At 40.3% G+C, this 27,261-nt stretch overlaps 1 protein-coding gene across 2 annotated transcripts in view; it reads right to left on the bottom strand.

Annotated features, from left to right (window-relative positions):
* The window catches only part of AFF3 (ALF transcription elongation factor 3), a 336,480-nt gene that overhangs the window by 139,915 nt on the left and 169,304 nt on the right, over positions 1-27,261 (bottom strand). For both annotated transcript variants that reach the window (XM_065061339.1, XM_065061340.1), the window contains exons 5-6: positions 8,152-8,238; positions 2,759-2,795 (exon numbers count right to left, since the gene is read on the bottom strand). In XM_065061339.1, coding sequence (XP_064917411.1) covers positions 2,759-2,795; positions 8,152-8,238 — 124 coding nt within the window. The remainder of the gene's footprint in view (positions 1-2,758; positions 2,796-8,151; positions 8,239-27,261) is intronic.

The raw sequence follows: 27,261 nt of genomic DNA, 5'->3' as shown, positions 1-27,261 counted from the left end.
GCATATGTAAAAGGGAATTACCTCTCAGAACAACTTGGTTGTTTGACACTCACTCTTGGCCAGACTAAGATTTGTTTTCCATTTGCCATATAACCTGTCAAATGCATGCAGGTACCATTGTGGGAGGCTGGCATTTGCCATATTGCTAAATCCTCTCTAGCTCTGGCTTCTTCTTATGTGTAAACATGTGTCATCCTTTGTTTTTCTTAGTCTTTTTGGAATTGACAACAAATATGCTACCCACTTTGCTATGAGACTGCTGTTGGCACACTTATTCCAGGTGCTAAGCACTGTGTATGTCTCCCGAAACAGGTATGGACACGTTTGTGTGTTTGTGTGTTGGTATGTATATGCATACACACGCCTCCAGAAACACACAGTGGAAACAACCATCAGTCCTTTGATCCTCAGCTACAGAGCTGGGAGTTCTTTGCTAGCTTCTACCTCACCTCATACAACTCCCTTCCTAACCTTTTTATGAACAACCAGAGGAGATATGTCCAGATTTCTTTAATTTCAAAATGAATTTCAAATAAACTTTTGTAGGATTTTGTCATTGAATTGCGGGTGGGGAGGAAAGGATTTTTCTTCTCAGAGCTGGAATTTGGGTGAGTCACTCAAACTAACCAGGCCATGTTTCCCTTTCTGGGTAACAGGGATAAATAATATTCATTGGGACAGAGCAGTATAACTTCAGCCATTATGGGTTTTAAAATGCTTTGATTTCATTGAGAGGGAAAGATGAGAGAAATGCAGATGTTATCCATGAGAAAGACATTTGCATCTGGAGTAAAACCACTGCAAATGACAGGCTCAAGAACCATTCCAAAGAAGACATGGTGCAATGGGAAATAACAGCTAATTGGGACTCTGAAGATGTGCATTTGGATAACACAGTACATAGACCATTAGGTTTCTTTCCCGCATAGAGTCATCTGCTGGCATTTCCTCACATCCAATTCCTTTATCTCCCAAATTTCCTTTGACTTCCATGTAAATAACTGGTAAGGTCTATGTCTCATTCTAACTGTCTCTTACTTGATGTCTTATTCCACCACTTCAACAGAAATCCTCATGGACACAGGTTTCAGAGGTAGTAAAATTCCCTCTGCAATGTTAGGAAAGGTGTCCGGGTGTCTGACAGCCACCCTAACTTTTGCCCCCGATGAAGAAAATGTCTCTGCATGTGTTGAGCTGTTCTTTGGTTTGGCTGCCTTCAGCCAGGCAGTAACAAGTGCAGCTCCAGTCCAGCTGCAAATATATGCTGATTATGCTGAGCAGGCTGAATGAGGAGGTAGGAAGAACCTGGAGGTACTGTGGTGTGGGAGGGCAGATGGGGAAACTGAAAGTAAAGTGAGGTCAGAGACCACTGGAATAAGGAGCAGAGGGAAGTTGTGAGGAGGTAGGACCGATTTCCTAATCCACAGGAAAGCATGTTTCATTGGATCTGCAGAACCAATCTGTTTTATTCAAGTTTTGAACAAATGAAATACTCAAAATGAAACTATGACCAAAGCTGGCCAAACACTGTGGCCTCTGATGTCATTGCAAAGCCTTCAGCTCAGCTGGTGTGTTTGTCCCTGACTCTGCATGTGTTCACAAAGCCCTCTCTATTATGGCCCTTTTGTGCTTCTTTCTCTCATTACTGTATTCATTATTTTCTGACAGAACCTCATCCCCTTTGCCTTTTATTATTTCCTTAGTGCTGGTACTTGCAACAATATCAAACCGATGACAGCAATTAAGTGACACCGCTGCATGTTTCTTCGCAACATTGTCTTCCACATGCTGACCTTTCCCCAGCACAGAGCCACACCGTTTTAATAGCCTGCATCTCCCGGCCTTGTCTCTCTGGATGTCTTCTCCCTCACGCAGTGGGTGACCAGCCACTTCCAAAGCCCTGCCTACCAGCTCAGGGCATTTTTCATCACAGCCCCATAATTTACAAACAGGGTTCTGTGCTAGCTGACAGGTCAGGAAGCTAGCAAAATAGTTCTTTCAGTTGAGATGATTTTATGTTGAGAGCAGGATAGGAGCATGCATTTTTAATATGCAAGACAACATTAACAACAGTCAGAGGTGTCAGGGGAGAGGATTAATATTTTGTTTCGCAGAACAATTCAATCTTTCCTTTCAATACAGCTGCAAAGTTTTTTACCATAACCAAGTGTAATTAAAGTGCTGCTGATCTGCATCATGAATTGTAAATTGGAGTCCACTGAAAAGCCCCAGCCAGGAGCCACACAAGCACACATCACTCCCCTGCCCACATGGCTAGCCAAAAAGACCCACGGCCATATGGTCTTTGAGACATTATCTGGTGTTAGTTTGGCAGGATTCGTGTAGCTTATTTCTGTGCAATAGTCACAAAATATACCATTGCCTATGAAAGATAAATGATAACAAACCTTCCTGCCGAATTTTCTGGCAGTCTGGATCTGGCTGCACAACTAGGTCAGCTCTTTTCTGGCTTTCTAAAAAAGCCACTCTTGTGCCCTTTCAGTCTTTCTCATCTACGTAATGAAATGGCCATAACGAAATTAAACCTTTTTGTTCTTCCCAGTCCACCAAAAGAGCTGACATTTTGATGGTGACTCTTCAGTCCAGTTCTCCACATTTGGCCACAGCCAAGTGCTGCCTGCTGAGGCTCTGCGCCATCCCAGTCTGCTGCTGCTTCATTACTCTATCAGTCGCTTGTTTTCCATGATCATTGTCATCCCCTCCACCCAATGCAAACAGAAAATGAGTTGATACTTACTTGTATTGCTGTGTCCTGTAGATCCCTGTTGTGATTCCTACAGTAAAATAGAAAGATATGGTGTGTTATTTTTACAGGAATTTTTAGGTGCAATATTTGCTTGAACATTACCTTAATAATACAAACAATATTGTTAATTGTTCAATCAGTTTCCAAGCAATTTTCAATTACAAAAATAAATCCAATATTTCTCTGAAAATCTATTTATTCTAAGGCTTGTAAACGTATTTCACAACAACCCTCTAATAGTGCAATTCCTTGTATAGCTATTACAACTCTCCTGCTCACTATTCATTTATTGATGAGCCAAAACTCGTCTATTATCTTCTATAAGTTTAGATGAGAGGACCAATATTGTTTCATGGACCATTGGATTCCTGAGGTAGTAGCATGGCTGGTCTTTCCTTTTCACAGATTGATATTGACAGCACCAGAGAATGGAAATACAGACTTTAGTTCTGGGTCCCCGAGATTACAAGGTCAACCTTGTATCACAACCGCAATATCTACAAATAGAGTGAAATAAATCAGGCCATTTTTTCCTCACATGCAAATGTTCACATATTTTACTAATAAAATTTGTTTGCATTCATAAAAACATAAAAGAAGCTTACAAATAGAAGGGAAATACAAACACAAACTGTAACAAAAAGATATTGAAATCATTATTAATCTAAAATGATTAAATCATTTTCAGTGAGGAACTGGGTGCTGGACCAGATCCCTCGTCCACAGAGGCTGAGCAATGGGTCAAATGCACGACTCATCAAGAAAGGAACTGCAAGTCTCCAGAGATCTCAAGGATGCTCTGACTCGGCTAAGCTGAGATGTTGCTGCTGAGTCACTCAGCAGCCTCAGAAGTCGGGGTGGCATCTCTAAACAGGGCTTGGCTGGACCACAGGCACTGGGGTCCGGAGGGCTCAGTTAAATCCCCTCAATCTGCACCATTTGCTCAGGAGCCAAGGCTCTCCGGACTGCCTGGCTTCAATCTGTAATTTTTATGCTATAATACACATCTGCAATTCACTGCCATCCTACAGAACTGAAATGTGAGACATTAAACTCTTCGGCAGGCCCTAAGAGCTTCTACCTTCAGCTACAGTATGAAAAGATCTGTACTGTGTTTCACACGCTGACAATAATTTCTCAATAATTTGAAATTGTCTGCTTCTGACAAATTGCCTCAGCTTTTTGGGAATGCTTCTGATGAAGGCATATTAAAGCCTGTTGTTGTTGGTTTTTTTTTGTTTTCTGGTGACTGAATATGATCTTAAGAAGTCAGGATTAGCTTGCAGTGGTGATGTAGTGACATGAACACTTGAATTTAAATGCTATTCCAGTAGCCAACCAGGCTGTCGATAAAAGTAGACCATTAGAGCATGTTCAGTTTCCTGAATAGTGAATTTATATACTTAGAGAAGTTTGGGGAAATACAATAATTCTGAAATACCTTCGGGTTTGTAAAAGTGTTTGAAACCACTAAACAAGGATCTCACTCGCTCTTTTACATTTTCATCAATCTCAGGAAACAAGCACCCTCTGCTCTAATCTTACCTCTGCCATTGGCTCTGCATAGTCTCAAATTGGACATCAGCAAAACATACGAGCTACAGCGTTTTCACTTTTCCTTTTAACGGATTCTTTAAAATATGTGTCCTGATTATCAACTAATTATTCTTAGTAATAAAGGCTAATACAAATATCTCATAGCAAAATAGACTGCGCTCCCACTGAGGTAGGAAAAAAGTATGACTTTATGTAACTTAAAAAACAAAGATGAAGTCTCCAAGTCTGGAGATTATTTTCTAGTGCGTTTGCTCCAGCTTGCTAAAATCAGGAAGAAAGGAAAAACCTAACGAATTGAGCACATAAAGAAAAACATCACTATGATAACTTAGCTTCTACTGAGAATGATCACCCAATAGCTTTGTGACAAGACACTAGTTCTCCTGGAGCGGATAAATTAATTCTCAAATAACAAAATGATGGTTGATCCCGTATCCCAGCTGATCAAACTTTCAAGACATGAAATCATAGTAAAAATGAAGAAAGAGAGCAAAGCATGCAGCAGAATTAACAGCATTTTTTTCCCGCACAAGACTACAGAATTAATGCCTGAACATGAAAGCTCATTCGCACGAACATCAAGTGAGCTCTTATTTACCGCATTTAATTATTCATTTAAAGTTTATTTATTAAGATGTTTTAAATAAAATTACAATCAAATAGTGCCTGATCATTTGTATGTTATAAAGTGTGACAGAGATAGGAGAAAGGAAAGCACACACAGATTGTCACATCACACAGATTCAATTATCCTTAAGCTTTGAAAAACAAGAAATAAAGAGACTGTCATTGCCCCTTCCTAGTAAATTCAAGAGTACAAATTAATTCCTCAGAGAAAGAAAATTCAAAGTTAAGGATGCAACGTAACTTTTTGCCCTCTATTACACGAAGGACAGTTCTCCAAATGTCCTCTCCCAGCAGCGCTGTCCTGGGAAACCTACCGAGCACTGCCACACGTGTCAAACCTGACCTGACTTTCACTCTTTTGCATTAATGCAGACCTCCCATGTTAATGAGGTCCGATTTCATATACAGCTACAGCACAGGCACATGCATCCCCGCATTCCCAGAAGAGCATGTAGTTATATAGAGGGACAAATGCACATACACAGTTTCAAATATGCAACTCTGTTACATTTGTGATATATAAACCTCAGTTATTTAGCTTTTATTACTAGAATGATTTCAAAACCATTGTAGTCATAGTTGCTGTGGCCTTTGCAACTTGAACAGCCTAATTAATAAATTTAAAGTTTCAAGCTGTCAGATCACTAATTACTTGAGTTGCAGGTTAAAAGCAGTGAAGCATGTATGGGAACTAATGATGCTGAACTCAGTTTTTATAGACAGAAAAGTAAGGGTGATTTGCATCCTTGCAATAGGGCAGGAGTCCTACAAGCTTCTCTTTTTCTCATTCCCAAAATGATGAGTATCTTTACACTTCAGAACTGTCTTCTGTTAAAAAGGATTGCAGCCTACTTGCTTCTCTGGCTGGAAGACTCACTGCAAATGAACTGATCTCTCAACACTGCCATAAAGATGGAAAATGAATTCATGGCACCATGCATTGCTTGAAACTAAGAGATAAAGCCGATGCCTTGAATTTAGCCTTTTAGCTTCTTTGCTGGCCTTGGCCACTACTTAACTGACAGGCCCATTTATCTGAATAATGTGCGATCTACAACAGTTTGGTGTAGTCTTTAGGTTTTAACAAGTTAGGACAGCTGTGTAGCTGACCTGTGGAAAAGCTTCCTACGAGTTTTGGAGACATTCTCTCTAAGATCCAAAAAAGATTTTACACACCTTGTGAAAAACAATAGCTAGTTTATGGACGTTTAAAAAATATGTTTGAAAAATTAAGAATCCATTCTTTGCATTTTGAAGCCTGACAAGCAGACTCCTTCTAAAGTCTGCAACTGCACAGATTCAGAGTAAGCCACAGAAGTAGCTTTTAATTATTTTAAAATATTTTAAAATAGAGGTGGTGTCTAAAATTAACATGATCTATGGCCAGTAATGCAGGATTTTTCTAGGACTCTGGTGAGTTTTATTAGGTACTTCTTTCCCATCTCACTGTATAAAAAAAAAAAAAGTCACTGTGATTTCTGACCATGCAGACCATTCAGGCCACAATACAGTTGTGATGTTATTATATGTACAAAAGTGTGCTCATGTATAATTACATGAAATCTCGTCCATCCTAAGCTTAAATAAAATTGAAATTCTACTTTGGTAAGAGAAAAGGAAACCACCTAGAAAAGGCTCTTTAAAAATGTATGGTAGGTCTCTGAAGCAGCTCTGTAGTTCAAGCTATTAGAATATTTCCCAGAGATGGATGAACAGGCAGAGAGAAGATGAGAAAGTCAATAGAAACCATTATTCACATATCTTTGCCCTATGGTCTATGGTTCTCCTATTCCTATATTTATCACAATACATTTAGTTGTGAGGAAGTGCATTTGTGATGGCCACACAGACACATTGGTGGGTGCACACCTTGCCCATGCACATCTGCATGTGTGCCATGCAAGCAAATAATGCAGTGACCATTATGCAGAAATTTCAGAGTTGCAGGCACCACTTTGTTTTTCTCATCCATATCTGGGCAATTCACCTGCTTGTAAGCTGCTGATCCATCTATCTTCTACTGGACTTATTCTAACTTAACAAGCCTCTAGCACGCCTACCATCTCAATCAGCTGTCTGCCTTCGATGAGTAAATAGGGAGTGAGTGATTTCCTTCTTTTTCTTTCATAACATGCCAGAGATGTTTTGGTTTACACCCCTGGTACTTCAAAATCATGACACTCTCATCCACGGAAAAGCTGTTTTACTGTAAGCAAACGTTGAAGGTTTCTTGGCTGTGCGGTTATAATTATTTCCTGCACTAAATTTTGCAGAATGGACTTTAAAGTTATCAAAGGAGCTTGCTTTGACAGGAGAAAGGCTATAAACAGCATCAATACCATCTTTCAAGCTTGAACACTTCATGAAATGTTTGTGGCATATAAGCAGTATATGGTGATACAATGTGAAAATTTTATTTGGTCTTGCATAGGATATCTGATTTCATTCCCTCCTGATTTACCAATGAAGTTTTCCCAAGCTCGTGCTGATGAGCTTTACCATGCTGCTCTGCAGCCTCCCTGGGATACACAGGCAACAGTAGACCTGGTTTCAAAGGACCATCATCAGGACCAGTGGTCTTAGTGCCTTGAGGGACAAAATACTTCCCTGGCAAATACTTCTGTGGCCCCTCTGGCCATCATGGCACTAGGCTGCCTGCGTCTCCAGCAAAGCTGCCCCTGAAGCTAGGCTGGTGGCCGGGGATATACCCTTACTCCTCGGCCCCCAACTGCAGAGGCTAGTGTATTATAAAACCCACCTCAGACCGCAATGGTTTCAACAAAAACCTTGGCTAGCAAAGCCAAATGAAGCAGAAGCAACGGGTGTCAGCAGGAGCTTCTTGACTCACAGCAGCCATATGTGCCCAGAGGTGCCAGTCAGAGGACTCAGCAGGTGCCCACAGAAGGCACCACATCTGGACACCCCACCAGGCACACCTGCTGTTTTGCCTTGCGGTTGTGGTGAGGAACCCATGACCCACACGCCAGCATCAGTGTTGCAGCCAGGAGGTAGGTAAGCAAGAGCCGGGTAGCCCTGCAGAGGCTGTAAGCGGGAAAAAGGCATGGGATATTGGGGCGCACATGGATAAGGTCATCAGCACAGCACCAACCTCAGCCCAGAGACCTCACACACTTATGGCTTATGTAGGACATATATTGAGGTGCAGGAGGCACGGTTATACATGATGTTGTCTGTCTTACCTTGTTTGGGAAGGGAAACTTGCTTTGTTCTGCCTTTCCTGGTGTGTGAATAGCTGACAGTGGCGGAGGCCATGAATGGGTCATCTCCTGAAAAACAATATTGCACAGAAAACTGTGTTTAGAAAGTCAATGGAACAGGAGACAATGATAATATATCAGTAGCAAGAGTGCCTGGGTAGTGGAATATTTAAGTTACTGCAGTTTCTAGGAAATGCCAAGTTTACATATAATCTAGACATTGATTTTTATCACAGACTCTTGAGAGCAGTTCTTAAGCACCGTTTCATTTCCCTGAATAGTTAATGCATCTTAAGTGCGAGAGGTTTGATTTTTCTGACAATCTGCAACCACGTTTTAATCATGTAGTGTATTCTGGCTGGTGAGACCAACAGAAGAACTTTTATTTTTGTAGTATGGGGAGAGAAATTTCAGTTCATGACCAAGTAATAGGGTACACACTATAGACTAATGATGAAGTAGATTTCACAGACAAGGTCAGAATCATAAATGCTTAACACTTGTTCAACAGTTAATTCCAAAAATTGCCTTTATCATTGTAAAGGAGTTGAATAAGCTCCTAACTGCAACGTGCTTGTGCCTTGCAGGACACGAAAATGTGGTGAGCCCTAAACAAGGTGTGCTGCACTCCACTTTTGTCTCCTCCCTGTGTTGTTCTGAAGGACATTTTTAAATACTGAAGAGACATATGTGGCTTGACCTGACTTGCACGCAGTCATTCTTGATACAGCTTCAGGCAGAAAGCAGACACACATTAAATACTGTTATAATTCAAGCCTGAATCAAGCGGTCCCCAAAACAAGGCTGCTTTTGGGGAGGTGTAAATTAAATACTTCAAACAAGAAGTTTGTTAAGAGAGAGGCTTCATATACTTCTCTAGTGCAGGCTGTTAAAGGATGGATGTGTTTTCTGACATGTTCAGCACCAACAGCTTGTGTACTTGGTACACAGTAACTTAACAGACTTAACATGAAAAGTAGCATGGAGCACGTCAACCCTGAAGAGTCGGTCTGTAAGTTTCAAGAGCTGAAGAGCAAATAACATTCTGCCTAAGCAGGGAGCTTGTTGACACCATCAGCTGTTTGCTCGGCAGATGCTTTGCTGGGTTTTGATACCATCAGCTGACTGTGGAATAGTTTCTCTGTGATATTCCAAGGAGTTATGTTGAAATCCACGATCAGTCCCAGAATAATACTGGAGTTATATTTCCACAACTCATTCATTTTTAAAGAGAAAGGAAAGTGTTCTTGTTTGAAAAAAGGTGTGGGTGAGTCTCTTGCCCATCCTTCATTAGTGCTGATGGAAATGCTTCCTGACCTGGCACGGACTGAGCTGGGGCATTTTTTACATAGAGGAAAGTCTCCAGCTGTTCTGCCAATAAAAAGATCAGCCCTTTCAACATAGTTTATTAGTAATAAATGTCACCTTTAAAGCATTCTTGATAAACAGTTTATTTCCTAATAAAAACTGCATTCTTTTATTTTATTTGAGGCTAAAAAGTTACATGATTTATTGTACTTCTGTAATCTATGTGCGTGCCTGGTTTGCAGTTTCAGTATCAGAATTGCTTTGCTTTTCAGTTCTTTGAGGCAGATTGTTCATCTTATGACTTCCTTATCTGATAAGTGCCAGCAATAGCGGTACATAGTGATTTTTAATATACAGCAAGTTCTTTAAACTCAGGCAACAAAAACCACAGGCAAACAGATTGCTGTTTGCTACAAATAACTGGCACATGTGCTATTGTTTTCAAAAGATTAAGGAATTACATATTGATAAATATTCCAACAGTAAAGTTTGGTGACAATAAATTGATGAAAAGGAGATTTGCAATGTGGACATTCAATCCGAAGGCTGTGATCTAAAAAAGTATTGCTTTCTCACCTGCTTTTCTCTGTTTTTCCCTTACAAGACTATCTGTTTGCTTTCTAGAAAACGGGATGTTGTGCATACAGACTAAAGGTGTTTCCACTGGTAAAACCCCATTCCCAAATAGAAAAAGTTGCTTTTCACTACAAGTTGAGGTTCTGAGCCTAAAAGTAGGCACAGGAATGTCTCTTTCTCCTGAAGGTCAATGCTTTACGTTATCTCTGTCAATTGAAGAATGCAGGCAGGCAGACTGGGAACATCTGGTGGTTTTGACCTAAAGTCATCTTACTTGTGAAATATGCTACTCAGTACTTATGATTTCCATTTGCCCAAGAAGCAGTTCCTCCAGGTTATACGGTGGCTGACCCCCACTGTCACCTTCAGGGAAACATCTTCTGAGAAGTCTGCTGTATGCCATGCAGAAACCAATCTGTTACAGCAGCGGAGCTCTTCCCTCCCACCTTGCCTGCCCCAGTCTGACAATGATGCCTTCATCCAGGGAAAGGACCAGAGGGCTGATTAAAAATAAGGGTGACCTTTTTTTTTTGACATGTCAAAATCTTTCATTTTTTCTTTTCCACAAGATTATTTCTCATCCACACTTCAATGAAAAATAGCCTTAATGGTCTTTTTTTTTTCCAGCTAGCTTCGCTTCTCCCTTTTTACTTTGAGATGTGGTGTATAATAAAGCTTTCTACATAATTTAAATTTGATGTAACCCTTTCTGACACAAAGATTTAGTAAGATCACTGATATTTGCCAGGGTTAATAATTTCCATTATTATGAATATCTGAATGAGAATTTACTAGAATAATATTTTGGGTTGTGATCTTATGGTGTATTTATCACTACCCTTTGGAATTCAGACAACTATGAAATGAAATCAAATTAGAAAAAAAAATCAGAAAGCTAACATGAAAAATACCCCAAACTGTAGGTTTGCACCACTGAGGATTGGTAAGATTTAAGTGTAGTAAAATATTATTTGAAAAGGGAAACATGTGCACGGTCTCCTTCTGGCTGCCAAGAACAGAATAGCAAAAATCAGGAGAAAGGATTTAGGTGTCCAGCAAGTGTCAACACTTTGCAAGGTCAAGCAGAAACAAATCCAGAGCACGTTCCTGTGTGCCAAATCTCATGACTTTAGAGATTATTGAAGATATTTGAGACAGATTAAAAGCATTTGTGGTGACATATGATTATATCAGAACTGTTTTTAGTACATGATATGAAATGTTTGAAAATGTAAACCAAAATGGCAACTAACTAACTAAATAGAAAAGACTGAATTTTTATTGTTAAAATAGACTTTCATGCACAGCTTCTCTTTTCTGCTCAGCTGACTTGCCTGTCTCTGGAGTTTGGTACTTAAGATCCTTGGCACCTTCAAATTGGTGGTAGAACACTGATTGATACGAAAGATTTTTTAAATTAGAGAGAAAAAAGCAGGGATTTTTTTTACCATTAATCAAACAAAAAACAAGTCTGAAATGCCTGGCACCAGAAAATGTTCCAGCCTCTACAAGATAATGGTCTAATATAAAACTGATTTAGATCTTTCTCCAAACTTGATTAAGTTAACTTTAAAGTCCTGAAAAATGTTAATTAAAGGAAGCACCAAGAAGTCATTTGGGGTCCAAAACCAGGGAAAACAAAGATTTCTGGTTCAAAGAAGGAAGCCCTGACTAAACTGATTAAAAATGCAGCTGGATGAGCACGTATGCCCAACTGCAGGACAGCTTGTTTGAGATGATGACTGCCTTCCTCCTCCTGTGGCCAGATGCACAAGACTGAGGGATGGCTCTGAAACCCCTTATATATACATATATATACATATACATACATACATACATACATGTGTATGTATGTATGTATTTATGTATATGTTTACATATGTATATGTGTGTGTGTATATATATATTTTTTTTTTAAACATGCATTTGTCCTTGTGAGGGTTGCAGCAATGTTTCACGCTGACATCTTTGCAGTGGTGGTGATGGCATGTCTCATTCACACGCACAGTTTAACTCTACAACTGTACTTGTCTCCACCTGTAGTAAATCAGTTTGCAGCAGTTATACATGAATGTCCAGTTTTACAAGCTATAAAGGTCCAAGCCTAGTTAATCTTAGTCAATGTGCCAACTCGGCTTTTCTTCTTACTGAAGAGAAAACCTTCAAATAAAAAAATCTATGGTATTCCGTATCCTTGCTCCAAATTCAGTTTCCGCAGCAACAATTAACTAACGAGACATTTCTTGTGGATTAATGACTGCTTGGCAGTGTTTTGTCTGGGGCTTTTAACCCTAGCTTGTAGGTAATTTTTCAGGAAAAGTACCATGCAGAGGTAAATAATAGTATTCACTCTAGACTTAAGAAAAATGCTATTTATCTAGTGCCATCAATCTTGCTGTGTGGCACATGATACCAGAAATGGCTGAACTGATTCAGAAAAATTGTAATTAATAAAAAGCAGGGAGAGCAGTGTCTTCTAGATTTAAAGTCTAGTCACATGTATTATCTTGCTGTTCATCCACTGCCAAAACCAGAACTTATCATTGGGCCATTAAGAAAATTGACTGTTTAATCCTTCTCTTGGCTTGTGCTCACCTAGCCAATTTTTGATTCATAATATTTTGTCTCTCCACAGATGATGATTTAAGAAATGTTTGTAGCATCTCATAAAGGACCCTGTCAAACACCTTTTGAAAATTATTTTAGCTGGCTCAACTTCATCCACTGCTCTACTGACATGTTGCAGGAATTATAGAAGATTGGTGAGACACAATTTTCCTCTGCAAATACTCTGCTGGTTAGCTCACAGGCACCACAGAGCCTCTCTCTTTGTAGTGTAGTTACCTACACTAAAATGCAGATTTTAGGGAAGCATTAAATACGTTTATTCAGCTGGAAGTCAAGGCAACACAAAGCTAATGCAGAGCTTTCCAAGACACTTTAGCAAGCTATCACAGGACACAGTTTGAGAACTTCTAATCCAGTTACTCTCCTGTCTTCATAAAATAGATTTTTTTTATTATTATTACTATTTTTTTAAACACAGAAGACTCTTTAACTGCTGTCAGTTGGCAAAAATCCCTTTCAGTTCAGTGAAGCTACACTGTCACTAGCTGACAACATGGCAATTATTTTTGTGTCGGACATCCAAAGCAAGGAGTCTGACACTGAAACTTTTGGAGACTATGTTGAAGATGATAGGATTTCACTATGGTAAGGTTCCCACAATGTGAAAAGCAAATTTTCTTGCCTTTTTTTTTTTTTTATTATTAAATTGATTCCTCTACTATCTGTTATCGCTGCAACTTTTCTAACCCAAACTTCAAATATACACCTGTAAAATAAAAAGATAAAGCTGTTTCTTCTTGTTTCTTTACGACATCACTTATCCAAACTACATCTACTTAACTCTTTTTCTTCTTCCTCATAAGCCCTGTAGTTTCCTTTGAGCATTGATAATTTTTCTCTTTTCATTCGAGCATCTTTTATTTTGTCATTATTCTTTTATTCAGAACCACCACCACACAATAAAATATCTTGCCATTTTCCATCTTCTATTGCAGGGGTGTCAAACTCATTTTCACCAGGGGCCACATCAGTCTCATGTTTGCCTTCAAAGGGCCAAATGTAGTTTTAGGACAGTATAAATGCAACTACTCCTACATTTATAGAGTCTTAAAATTATATTTGTCCATTTGAAGGCAACTGCCAGGCTGAATTGGTCCCTGGTGAAAATGAATTTGACACCCCCTTCTATTGTTTCCTGTTTTACTCCCTTTCCATCTATTGATACTTATTTGGGGAGGTTTTAATTTACAATTAATATTTATATCACATATGATGCAAAATGCCTTCTAAACTTAAGATAAGTGACAAATGTGGTTTCACCCACCCACTAACTGAAGGATGAAATACGGGAACTACTACAAGTTCCCTGTCATGGGGCGGAAATAGCTGTAAGGACATCATTTATGCCAAGCTGGGTGACAGCTCAGCACTGAACCTCAGTTAGCAGCTCTTCTGTCTCCCCTACTCCTGCTAAAATGGTTTCAACAAGAGACTTTTTTTCATAGCAATCTGCTGCAAAACACATTCTACCACATTTCCCCTTTGGCTCCAGTCCCAAGACCCTTCAAATGCCCTGTTGCTTTCTGTAATATGAATTCTTTTCAATATGCTTCATCGGTATAACATCCCAAGATATGTCACAATCCAGGGGAGAGTGATTGTCAAGGATTTTTTTTGTTCTAAGTAAAGAAACAAAGGAAATTGTGTAGCTTGTGACTCTGTCATTTGTGCTGTGGTTGGTTCTTCAGACCTGCATGGATGGTCTCGTCTGAAACTGTTTGATAGAAATGGGACTCTGTGTGTATGTGCCTGTGGGCTACGGAGAAGGAAAGAAAAGAGAAATTAGGACCTTGGAAAGGGACAAGGTCAGAGGTTTTTCGGGCTGCAGCATTAAAGAATGTGTTCAGCATTAAATCTCAGCATGTTTGGTATCTACAGAACTAAAACATTCCAAATCATGAACATTTGCAACGTGATCTGTGGACCAATTTGCTCTAGAGAAAATCACAAATGCCAGTGCAATAAGGTTCTGTTTGGAATATATTATCTCTGCTTTAGTGGAACCATCCTGCAAATAACGTGCAACATTCAGTCAAGGTTCACCAATCTAGGACAGATAAATGCAAAAGAAGGTTACAGCTGCTTGCATATCAAACTGACTTATTCAGGTCCTTTATTGTATGATCATAATTATTTAACAAAGAGTCTTGCAAATTTTTGTACATTTTTGGGAGAGTAAATGAGCCTAAAAGTCCAGAAGAAGCTATGGATACCCAAGAGAAATGTGGTTTGATTCTAAGAGTAAGTGTTAATTAGGGTATGATCCATGCCGTGCTCTCTCATCTCAGAGTTAAAGACAATAAGATTTATCTCTATCTATCAGGAAAGAAAGAATGTGTCCCTTTATAGGTAAATCACTGAACAGAATGTGTAGGGTTTCCTTAAAAACTTTTGAATATTCTTCAATGAAATGAAAAAAAAGGACAAAATTTCTCCTGTAGCCACAATGATGAATATCTGTTCTTAGCTAATAAGCTATGTTTTTAGATGAATGCATTGGGCCATATGATATGACAAACTGTCTGAAAAGCAGCCTTGCCTGGGCAAGCTGAGATGATGTGGTTAATCAAGGTACAATCTTTATTAGGGCATTAACCTCCTGCACCCAAGGACTGTGGATTCTAATTCCTGAATTGCCATGCAAGACTGATGCAGCTAGTTTTCTAGCCTCAGTTGACAGCAAGCTAACAGAAGTGGCTAATGAAGATGAATAGCTGCCTCTTGGGAGCTGGGGGAGGAGAAAGAGGAAAGGAAAAGACCTAGGATACTTCAAGGTCCAGATCGCTGCATGATTTCAGATAATAATGAAAAAGTGCACATAGTTGACATTTTCAGAGATCGTAACAAGCATGTTAATTCTGCAGTCTGCTAACAAAGCAATGGTGGTGTCCTCAGGACTGCTCTGGAAACATTTCAAGAAGTTAAAACAAAGGTTATTGAAAGTAAAGACCAGGACGCTGGTCAGGGTCTTACCCTGTTTTTGAAGAATGATTGTATCAATATGGATAAAGGAGTAGACAAAAAAAATTACCCATAACTAAAAATCAGGCACATTTACTAAGGAAAACATCTGCAGTTTGGAGAAGACAAAAATACTGTCATGGTAAATATTTAGCAATACTGAAACATCTTTGCCAAAAATGCATCTAATGTTCTACTATAAACACCTCTTTATTCCAGACTATTCCAAACTACATTGCTAAATGTAAGGAGATCGTTGAAGCAAGATTTGGTGTGGGGGGGGAGGGGAACCCTATTTTTTTTGCAAGTAGACAAATTTTTCAAGTTTCTTATTTTGTAGGAAACTGGAAGCTTTCCGATCAGTACATTAGTGGTCCTGGTCCACCCCCCCTGGACAGAAGGTGAAATAGCGAGTAATTGGTTTAGCCTAATTTGTCCTTAGTTCCAGTCTTTCATACTCCTGATACCAATTTAAGAGGACTGGGGGTACCATAAAGACTTACTGGGTTCCTGGGCTTGTACAGGAACATGAAGGCTTGTACGAAAAGCTCTTTTGTGCATCTACAGTGGAGATTCACCAGTGGGTATGAATTGATCATTTTAGCTCAGCTTGTTCAGCCAATTGATTGAGTATTTCAAGCTTCATGAATTTACGGGTAACATAGTAGTGCCTGTGTGCTCTGTGCACAAGTTGCGGGCAGACATTACATGAAGTAAATACCTTGTGCTCTGGGTAAAGGTTCAAGGTGCTACCAGAACGCCTTCTGGCTAACGTACCTGCGAAGGCTGCCAACCATAACAAGAAGAAAATAAGCTTCTGTTCTGTCCTACTTCAACAAACTTCTTGGTCAGTGTGAAAAGATGATAGAGAGGGTCAGAAAAGACCATGGAAAGAAAAAAGTAAGAATTAAAGTATTAGAAATTAAATTGCTGTCAAATGTGGCTCTATAAAGCGTAGCTCCAAGAGGTTTTCACTTGTGGTTTCTTAATGATACTAGACGAAATGTGTTCAATTTACAGGTGAAAATTACACCAGGCTGGGACCTCGGTCTGTGGAGCTGAGCATCAAAGCAGAGACTCTCCTTCCCTTTTCCCTACCATAGCGCAGAGAGGTTCTGCAAGGCAAAGCAGACTGTAAATCCTTCCTGGACAACCTTGCATGGATGTGGCTGACTGCAATTAGCAAACAATTTTGTTTATGATGCTCTTACAACCTGGGGAATCTGTTCATATACAAGTCATTTATCCTGAATGAGATTAAGAAATCACTGTAGCAGTGAGTGCTTCAGTGTATGTGAATTCAACCATCTGTTCTCAAGGTTGCATCATGTGTCTCCTAGATCTGAATTGACAGAAAGGTGCTAAATCTTATGGTTCATATTCTAGAAGTAGCACAGCAGCACAATGTGATGGCTGAAGCCAACAGAGACCAGTTCAGCTAAGAGTACAGAAGCGTACAGAGTTGAACACAAACTCGTGTCCATAAATGAAGCATACCATACATACCTGGCAGGCTGGGACACTGGGCCCAGAAAGGAGTTAGAGATCACCAGAGGACAAGCAAGTGAAAATAATCTCCCAACAACTGATGCTCTTTCCCAAAGAGCTTCTTCCATCATTGTACATTTGAAAATGGAGAAGTAAGGAGCATGGGGCACATCAGTGCACCTAAGACCTGGAGCATCCTCTGGAAGTGACTTTCTATATTGTCTAGAGATGGAGTCCAGGTTGCTATATTCAGTCCTAAAGTGCCTAAAGTGCCTCCAAAGGTGCCTCATGGGGGCACTGAGTCTGGCCTTGTGCCCCTTGGAGCAAAGCTTTATTTCTTACATGTTTGTATGGTGCTTAGCACAGAGATGTCCATCAGTGCTGGACAATGTCTCTAGTTGCTACAATCACACATACAAGTTGAAGAACTCCCAGATGACTTCTTGGCAGTGCAATTATTTCAGCTAGGCTGCCCTGATACTTTTTCTTAGACTGTTTCCTTAGACTCTTAAGTTATGTCTGTCTCCAAATCTGAGAACAATAGCACATTTCTGTGTCTTAGCCATCTGCATATCAGGATGAGAGTCAAGCACTCACAAGGCCCTCTTCCCTGCCCTCCCTGTTTTTTTGGAAACACATACTCCATGAGATCTTTTAATATAATACCTTCACATTAAGAAGACATTGCTGTTCCTGAGACGTCATCTGAGATCATCTAAAATATTTCCTTAAATATACAGACAACCCAGTATTAGGTTTTCCAGTTTTAATGCGGGTAGTGAGAAGGTTAGCAGGCTGGCTATCATGATTTTCATCTGAAAAGTCACATTTGGATTGTGTCTCAGCCTGGGAGAGCAGTTGGATGGCAGAGGAGAGCAGAGGTGCTCTCCATCAGGCACCCAGATGCGATCCCTAGAGGGACCAGGGTGTGCACAACAGTATTCCAGCAGGTCCATGTAGGCACAGCCACTACACCGGGTTTCTCTTTGCCTCCTGTTGCCTTCAGTAATGTACATGCCCTCCTTCCCCGGGTAGGCATAGAAGAGAAAAATAGTAAAAAATTCTTCCTCATGCCTGCTTTGAAATGTTAGGTTTGCCAGCAGCACAGAAGTGTCTGGGAATCTGTGCGAGGGCATTATCTGCCTGGGATGCCCCTACTCACCATCATGTTCTTGGAAGCCAGTGCCAGAAGCACGAAACAGCACTTGCTACTTCTTCCTGTTACACATGGGGGTGGCCTTTGAGAAGATGCTGGAGGTATGGAGAGCCCCTTTGTTTGTCCCAGTTGTCTCTAGGCAATCCGGCATTTCTTGTTAAAACTGGTTTTAAATTGTGCTTCTCTCCAGCTGCAAATGTGCCTATGGAGCAGTGAGGGAGATCGTTTTTTACTTGTGCAATTCACACCTATCTAGTGTTTATATTAAGTGGGTTCTTCAAAGCTATCATTGTCTCAAGCTCTGTCTGCTTTAAGCCCTGAAACAATATTTGGCGCTTATTGTACACACTGGCTTTCATTTGCAAGGTATTCTGCAAACCTGAATTAAGCATCCCAGTGCCTTTGTAATCTCTGTAAGTACCACACTATTATTACGAGGTAGAACACATAGAACTGGAATTAAGGTTGAAAGAATCTTGAGTCAGAAAATCTCTTAAGAAAATCCCTGTCCCAGCACAAACAGTACCAAGTGTGACAATGTCATTCTGCGACTCCACTTGGAAAAAAATAGAAGGTATGAAAATATACACTGAAACCTTAGCTCTGCTCCTAAAGCAGGTGATCTGGCTTCATCCATCATACCATTTTTTTCACTAAGAAGCAGCATAATGCAACTATCTTAGTCCCACTGTGCTCTGCACTGGTGCGGCCTCACCTGGAGCTCTGTGTGCAGTTCTGGGTACCACAGGATAAAAAGGATATAAAGCTACTGGAGAGTGTCCAGAAGAGGGACATAAAGTTGGTGAAAGGTTTGGAGGGGGAACCGTATGAGGAGCAGCTAAAGTCACTTGGTTTCTTCAGCCTGGAGGAAACTGAGGGGAGACCTCATGGCAGCTGCAGCTTCCTCACAAGGGGAGGAAGAAGGGCAGGCACTGATCTCTTCTCTGTGGTGACCAGTGACAGAACCTGAGGGAATGTCAGGAAGATGTGCCGGGGCGGTTTAGGTTGGACATTAGGAAATGGTTCTTCCCCCAGAGGGTGGTGGAGCACTGGAACAGGCTCCCCAGGGAGGTGTCACGGCCCCAAGCCTGACAGTGTTCAAGCAGAGCCTGGACAAGGCCCTCAGACACATGGTGTGAACTGTGGGGTTGTCACATGCAGGGACAGGAGTTGGACTCGATGATCCTTGTGGGTCCCTTCCAACTCAGGACATTCTATGATTCTATGATTATTGTAGGCATTGTCTGAATAAGAAATTTGCTTCTACTTAAACAAAGCAATGGTTTTAAACCATTTTGACTAAACCTAAATACATTAAATGAATGGAAAGAAAAATAAAGTAGATCTTCGAAACAGTTCATAAGTAGACTGGCTATGAAACAAACCTGAACTGATGAAAAACCCATATGCACAGAAAACCTATGGGGACTAGCATATCATGCTGCCTCCCCATTTCTAGGTATTCTCTGCTGATGTTGTACCAGGCTCTCAGCAGAAAGACAGCTTGGTTTTACAGTGAGAATGTTATAAAAAATGATGCTAACAAAAGTTTTTACAGTTCTCTAAAACATTCCTCAAGATGTTTGCCAGCAAACAGTAGGTGATTATGAAATTACAGGCTGCACTGTGATAGAGGCACACAAGGAAGTAAGATGGTTTCAAATGCTTGTTTATTTTCGAGCTCTTAACTACCTGCGATTTACTTATCCACTTTACAGCAGAATTAACATTCTTTTGCTGTCATTTAAAAAAAATTAAAAGGATGTAAATATATATATATTTACCTCAGAGAAATCATATAGAAAAATTAAAGTAATACATAAAGAAAAAGGAAACAGGACATACCATTGCCACTTTTTATTTTATGTTACCTGGCTTTTAGAGAGAGTGGGAATCAGGAACAGCTGCCTTAAAAGTCATGAAAGGTTGTTTTGTGGCAGCAAATGTTAATTTATTTTGATTTCTCTTCATAAGAACCATCAAACTGCAATTCACTGCATTAAGAAGGTCCACATAATATCTACATAGCAATTAATTCCCACTTAAATCTTCAATGACTTTCCTACCCGGGGAAGGATTTCACCCCTGCTGATTAAAGGTAGTCCTTTAGGTTAGTTCTTTTTTTACTTTGAAAAAGTTTCCTATTAAAACAAAGCAGTGGATATATCTTTCAAAGCTTTAGTATATGCCGAATCCCTTCAGAAGATCACAACATTGAGGTTTTTTCCGCACCAGTAATAAACGCATAAGTAAGGAAAATCCTCAAAATAAAACAGTTGGAGGTTGCTACAGTGGTAAAAGAGTACTGTAATCATGAACATTTTCATGCTTTTTGTGTGGGAAAAGTAGGATCCTGGAATGATGCCAGGTGGCTTAAAATAATCTGCATGGGCAAGGCAATTGCATCCAACTGGTGTATGTTGAGAGGAGAAATGATGATCTAGAGGTGACTCAACTGATGCAACTCTGTGTTCAGAATACAAGCCATAAAAAACCCCAGTGATACAAACCCAGTCCACCCCCAATGCTGAGTTACGTCAACCAAAGGGAACTCCGGTTACAGCAAGGCAAAGCAAAGTGGCCTGACAGAGGTTTTGCTGATTGTTCAGCAAATAGAAATACTCATAACACCTGTGCACAAGACAGACTGTGGTTTTAATACAGAGCATGTTATAAATCGAGAAAAGATAAAAACTGTACTTTCAAATTAATCCTTTAATGCCAACTGGCAGTAAAGCTTTTAGTAGGGTCTGCTTGGTTTTATTGATAGGTTCAATGTGTTGAATCCCTATCCATATTTTAGCCCCAGTGCCTGGGTGCACATCGCCATTGGTTTCTGATGCTTAATCTCATTAGTACAGCTATTTGTACTGATATACCCAATAAGGTTGCTAACACTACCTTAGCTAAGTGTTATTTATTGTATCTGTATATACAACAATATTAACACAGTCAAGCATCAGCATCGGCACTTGAGGGCACCATTAAATTCATCCAGTGTTCAGCAAGAGATTTAATGATGGATTTAATAGTATTAAGCAGGAAAAAATGCCCATGGCCTTTACATTCTCATTTAAAAACATATAAAAGAGTAGTAATTCAGGCAGTTATACTTCTTTCAAAGATTTTCCTTTAAATCACGCTCAGCAATATGAGATCAGCTGTACATTAGTTGTTATTGTATCTTGACCAAAGACAGCAGCCCCTGGCCTCTCAGAATTATCAAACTGTTGGCAAATTCAGCTCAAGATCCTACATCAAATATGGGTGAGTTTACAGCTAAAACAATGAAGACAAAGATGGGTAGAAAATTAGCACAATGGTATTGCCTGTGAGCAACATTACAGAGACTTCTGTTAGCAATAAACATAAGTAGAGCCACGAAACAACTGGATGTTGGGGTTTTATGCTGATTTTTTCATGGAATATATACATATAAATATTTGTGCAGTAGTGTGCCTGTTGAATTTTCCCATAGTTTTTAGCTGCATTTACTTTGCTTTCTTTGAGTCTCCAGATGTCTGTTAATGAATGGACCTACCGATGTTCTCTAGCCCATCAGTGAGATAATTTCACCCAATAAAAAGTTTTTACTGTCTCTGAAGCAATTGCACCCTTTAGGTTGAAGGAATTAGGGTTCAGTCTGACATCGGAAACTTTCCTCACATGCTGCCCAGCTGAGTCAGTCCTTTAACATTCAGTGTGAAACCCCCAAGTGGGTGGAAAAAAAATGCTGGAAGACAAAGATGCTCTCCACATGACCCTTACTAGTGATTAGAGGATCATCTAAGCACCTGTGAATTCTTCTTAAGCTTGGAAAATGTGGGCCATATGTGCAGCCTCTCAGTGACTTCCATATGCAGAACTGAATTTATATCACCATGAACAAGCAACTGTTCAGTCATAGGCTTTTTTTTACATATTTTCATTGTGTATCATGGAAAGATTATACAGACACTTATACTAGCAATATGAATACTGACAATTAAAAGATAACAGTAAAACCATCATATTTTAATTTGAAACCAAATTAAAAAGTTTTTTTCAGCGATTTTGGCATTAAAGAGAATATGGATCAAATCAAAATTATACTTCCACACACATGGGTAATAACACTTAAAACCTGATCCTTAGCAGCAAAAAAACAACCAAAAAAAGCCCAAGTGACTACTTATCAAGGAACATTCACATTTTCCTCTGAAATTTCTCTGTTTGTGAATAGTTCTACTGACACAGCTACTGGGGCAATTTGAACAAACTTGTTACATAACATCTCTTAGGATAATGCACCTAGTTTAAAGCATGAGTTATGCAACAGAGACAAAGGAAGGGACAGGCCATTCTTGTTTCCTCATGCATCCAGACACACTGGATTAACTATAGAGCTTTAGATAAATATGAATGTGTTTGATTTCACAGTGATTTACAAAACAAGGTTAAATATCACTGATGTTCACCCACATCACTGGTGGGAAAAAGCCATATAGGGTACACAGTTCACCGCACAACAGTAAGGGAATGGGGAGTAGGCTAAAAGAAGTGTTATCCACGGATGAGAAGAAATCCCATTTCTTAGCAGACAAGGCCCTGGATCTCTGATGTCGTTTCTGAACATGGGTCTTTGGTTGTGACAGGTTCAGCTAACATCCTCATATGACGAAACATACCTTCTCAATTTATCTATTTCAGAAAAATAAGCCAATGCAGAAAACTAGATTCCTGTTCGTGCCATTAGAGCTAGGAGTCCTGCATCTACCTCCACATTCTCATGATTTTGGTGCATAAAACCTGGTGTGGATCCACACTGAAGGCTTAGTTTATACATCTGTGTGGTGCATATGTAATACGAACATTTTGCACAGTTATTTTGGATAATGGGGAAGTAATTGTTAATTATCATATTTTTAAAAGAAACTTAAGTAGTAAGGATTGCTGAAAAAATACCAGTACAGGTACCACAGAGCTGTGTTCTCTTGCAATCGACAATAATTTTTTTTTCCTCATCTCTAACAGCAGGCAATCCAGTATTGCTGAAATGGCTTTGTACCACTTTGCCATCTTTGGATGAGATACTCATGGTGAGTCTTTCAGAGGCTCTAAGCTTTACTTCTGTCTATGGGTACTCAGAGACAGCTCCCGCTGAAGTCAAGGGAAGCTGAATGCCCATAAAAGAAGAGAAAAAAAGTAATTTTATTAGTGGCAGTAAGGATTTAAAAATGCTTGAGAAGGCAAAATCCCTTCCTCAAGCTGGCTGCTAAAGTGATATACTTTTAAGAGACTGAAAAGGTTCATCTAGAATTTGCTCTGTTGGTTAAATAATACTTACACAGGTTTTTGCATGCCGATTATGTATCAATTATTGTATAATTGCATCATTACTTTAATTAGATTAAACTACATAATTGGGTTGCCTAATTACAGAAGGGGGTGGGGGGAGAAAGGTAACTTACCTGACATAAACTGTGGTTCTTGAAGAGGGGCTGTCCACACAGATTTTGCTCCAGGGGCAAGTTTCTTATGCCGGAGACACTGTTTTCCTCTACAGCGGCAACACCTGAGATGGCCTCAGGTGCACCAGCCCCATCCAGACCCTTTCAGGAGCACCAGAAGTAAGGTCATGGGGAGGCCATTTACCACTTGGTACCTCACCAGTGAGGTAAACCAGAGTACTGGGCTTCAAGTCAGCAGGGAGGGGAGGTGGGTCATGGCATCTGTGTGGGAAAACTCTTTGCAAAAAACCACAGTTAGTGTCGAGGAAGCTGCTCCTCCCCTCCAAGTGCTGGTGTACAGAGACCCCATCCTTGGTAATGGACAAACAGCATTTTAAAACCAGATTTGGGAGGAGAAATCTTACCCAAAGAACAAGAGGGAACAACTTTATCAGCACTGGCATCTGATTTGCCAGCTGAAATTGAGGACTTGGAGAAGTAAATGTACTCAAAGCATTAGGAAGCAGGTCTGAGTACCTCGGCAAACAGAGGAGAATGGGCTCTGTCTGGAGGATACTCTTTAGTAGCCCGCAGGAAACAGGAATATAGTACAAAATTTACCTGGTCAAGTCTGCATAGGAATAAATTGGCATCTAACAATTCAGACTGGACACCTGAGAAATTCTGGGGGATCATATGAACGTGCCAATCCTACACGCATTAAATGACACCGCCTTTGTTGTGAGTGAGTTCAGATTTTGGGGAAGAAAACAAGCAGAAAGTTAAACTGATGGAATTGGAGATCGATCTGAGATCTGCAGAAGTCTCTAAAACTATCTGCAGGCAGTGACATAATCTAAATACAGCATTTCCAGTGTTGAACTTAGATTATGTCAGATCTTTACCGAAAGCTCTCAGAAGAGTGAATGTTATGGGGTACTGAATCTCCAGATATACACGCCTATATATACATATAACCCCAGATATACAGAAGATTCACTTCTGCACCTGCAGATGACATAGTAAAAGCTTGCAATGAACTCCATCCTGAACCTGGAATGGTTTGGTAAGGTATGGGATTCCTATGAGAAGAAATGACTCATGAGAAGTGAAGCTACAGCTTTATATTTTTGGTAAGAGGACCTGAGATCTGGAACCTCTCAGAATCTTTTGAACTTAGGAAACCATTTCAGATGAGGCTGAACTTTGTCCTTCAAAGGATGAGGCAGGGGGTGGGCAAGTCAACAGGTCTTAGATCTCTCCACCATTCTCTAGGAAAGGCTCTTTTCAGGCTGTTGCAAGCCATGTTGACATGCCAAGATGAAGGGTCCCTCCCAGCGTGGAACACAAGGTCTCTGCAAATAATCTCACTTTGGGGTGTGAAACTACATGATAATCATAAATGGGAGGTGTAAATGCCTAGTTATGGTCTAGACTCCTGATCTGGACCCACTTGGCAAAGTGCCCCATGCAGACACTAAAAGAGCAGTTCCTGCCTCAAAGTGCTAGCAGTCCAAGCATGAGAAATTCAAGATAGATGCAGAGGAAGCAGTACAAGGAAACAATGACTTAATCTTGACAAGCAAAATAGTCTTAATCTCACTAAGAGTATTTGGACAGCCCAGCTGCTACTAAGCATATTTGTTATTTTCATTTTTTTCCCTAGAAATCTCATAGCACATTTAACAAGCGGGCTGATAAAAGGCATCATTCACCTCTGTATCCCAACCAAGAGAGATGATAAGTAAGTTGGGGGCAGGATCAGCAAGGGACAAGAAATGCCATGTTTGACAAAATACGAAAACGGATGCCAGCAGAAGTGTCCCACGGTTGAAGCTTCAGATTGGCTTAGAGTTTCTTCTTTTTTCTTTTTTTTTTTTTTCCCCTGGCAACTTGGACTGAAATGAAAGTGGCAAGACCAAAAACATAGCGACACGAGCTGGTGAGACCCTGCTGTTGGGCTCCAACAACAAAGCTGATAGATGCAGTCTGACTGAGCTAATCAGAGAGCTGCTGGGAAGCAATCCAGTCCATACACCTCTTGCATTCAGCTTTGTAGAGGGTTCTGCACTTGGCGCTAATATGTTTTGAAGAGTGTTGGCCAAAAGAACTCGGATTATCAGGTGCTGGCCAGCACCAGGTGTCAAATTTGGCTTTGGTTCTGGGAGACTAAGATTCACAGAAAGGCAACAGACAGGGCTGGCAGATTCATCATGTTGGAGAAACAAAATTATCCTGATCCTGCCTACTTCTTGAGCTTTCTAAGAATTATGGGCATCCAGAGGGTGAGCGGGGAAGCAGAGAATTTATTGGAGTAAAACATACATCCTTTTTTTTTTTTTTTTTTTTTTTAAATGAAGTGCATAGCAAATAGAAGTTGGTAACATGGCTCTTCCTGGTCATGGAGATTTTTTCATCCACAAATCCCTGTAGAGCCCTGAAAAGCTGAGTTGACAGGGCAGGGCATTTTACGGACCACGCCAGTGGTGGGTGGCAGCCAAAAATACGCATCATCTCCTTGACAATATGGAAAAAACCCTCTTGTTCCCCAGGACCTATGTAAAGTGTTTCATGGCTGTAACAGCCCAGGGCTAAGGTTGCCTGTCAGCATCTGAACTGTCCTGGAGCAGGGACTGGGTGGTTTGCACCTTCATGCCTGTGGGTGACTTTCAGAAGGTGGCTGTCACTTCACCTCCTGAGCTGACCACCCACAGATGAGCATGAGGAGAGATACTGTGGTAGCTGGGAGAAGAGACCGATGGGGAAACCTGCTGCACATCTGGCCTGCTGACCAGTGAGGACAGCCATTCTGAAACGATGAGATGCAATGGATCTATAGTCCATTTGGAAACCAGCTGAATTTTTTATAAAGCAGTGAAATAATGCATGTTATAGGTATAGGACACGATGTGCAATGTGAGTTGGAGGCTCATCTTCTGTTTTGTTCGGTGTGCTCTTGCTGTCCCATAGTACTGTCTTGTTTCATTCTTTAGTCTGAATGTGGAGTAAGAGAGAATTCTCTGTCTTTTACAGGGAGAAACAATAGGTGATTAACTGAGCCAACTCAGCTACCTACAGCAGAAATTTCCTATGAATGAAACAATCACCCAGTTAAGCTGATTCTGACTATCAGCTCATCTGATAACTGAGTTCTTGGCCATGAAGGGATGCAATCACCTTTGCAGGTGTTTGTATATAGACCATAGGAGTTAATGAGATCAACTGGCAAACCTGTTAAAACAAAATATGACTTCATGGATAAACAGATACTAAAAGAGAGACTGATTCCTCAAACACTCTTCTGGATACTAGGAATGCTTCTTGGACTACAATGAGTTGCATCCAGTTTAACAGTGTCTCCTCAAACAGATCAGAGATGGGTTAGGGAAAGGAATGAGACCAAGCTGGTCAGTTTGGATATTCATCACCCACTATTATCAGGGTCAGCCAGAGAATATCTTCTCCTGAGGAAGAAAAAGATAGTTCCAAAGGCAGCAATCAAAGGAAAAGGATTTAGAGACAGTCTGATTAGATTTCTCAGATGTG

This window comes from Columba livia, chromosome 1 (genome assembly GCF_036013475.1).
Source record: "Columba livia isolate bColLiv1 breed racing homer chromosome 1, bColLiv1.pat.W.v2, whole genome shotgun sequence".
Classification (NCBI taxonomy): domain Eukaryota; kingdom Metazoa; phylum Chordata; class Aves; order Columbiformes; family Columbidae; genus Columba; species Columba livia.
Note: the sequence above shows the minus strand (reverse complement) of the source record. Positions and strands in the feature narration are given on the sequence as shown.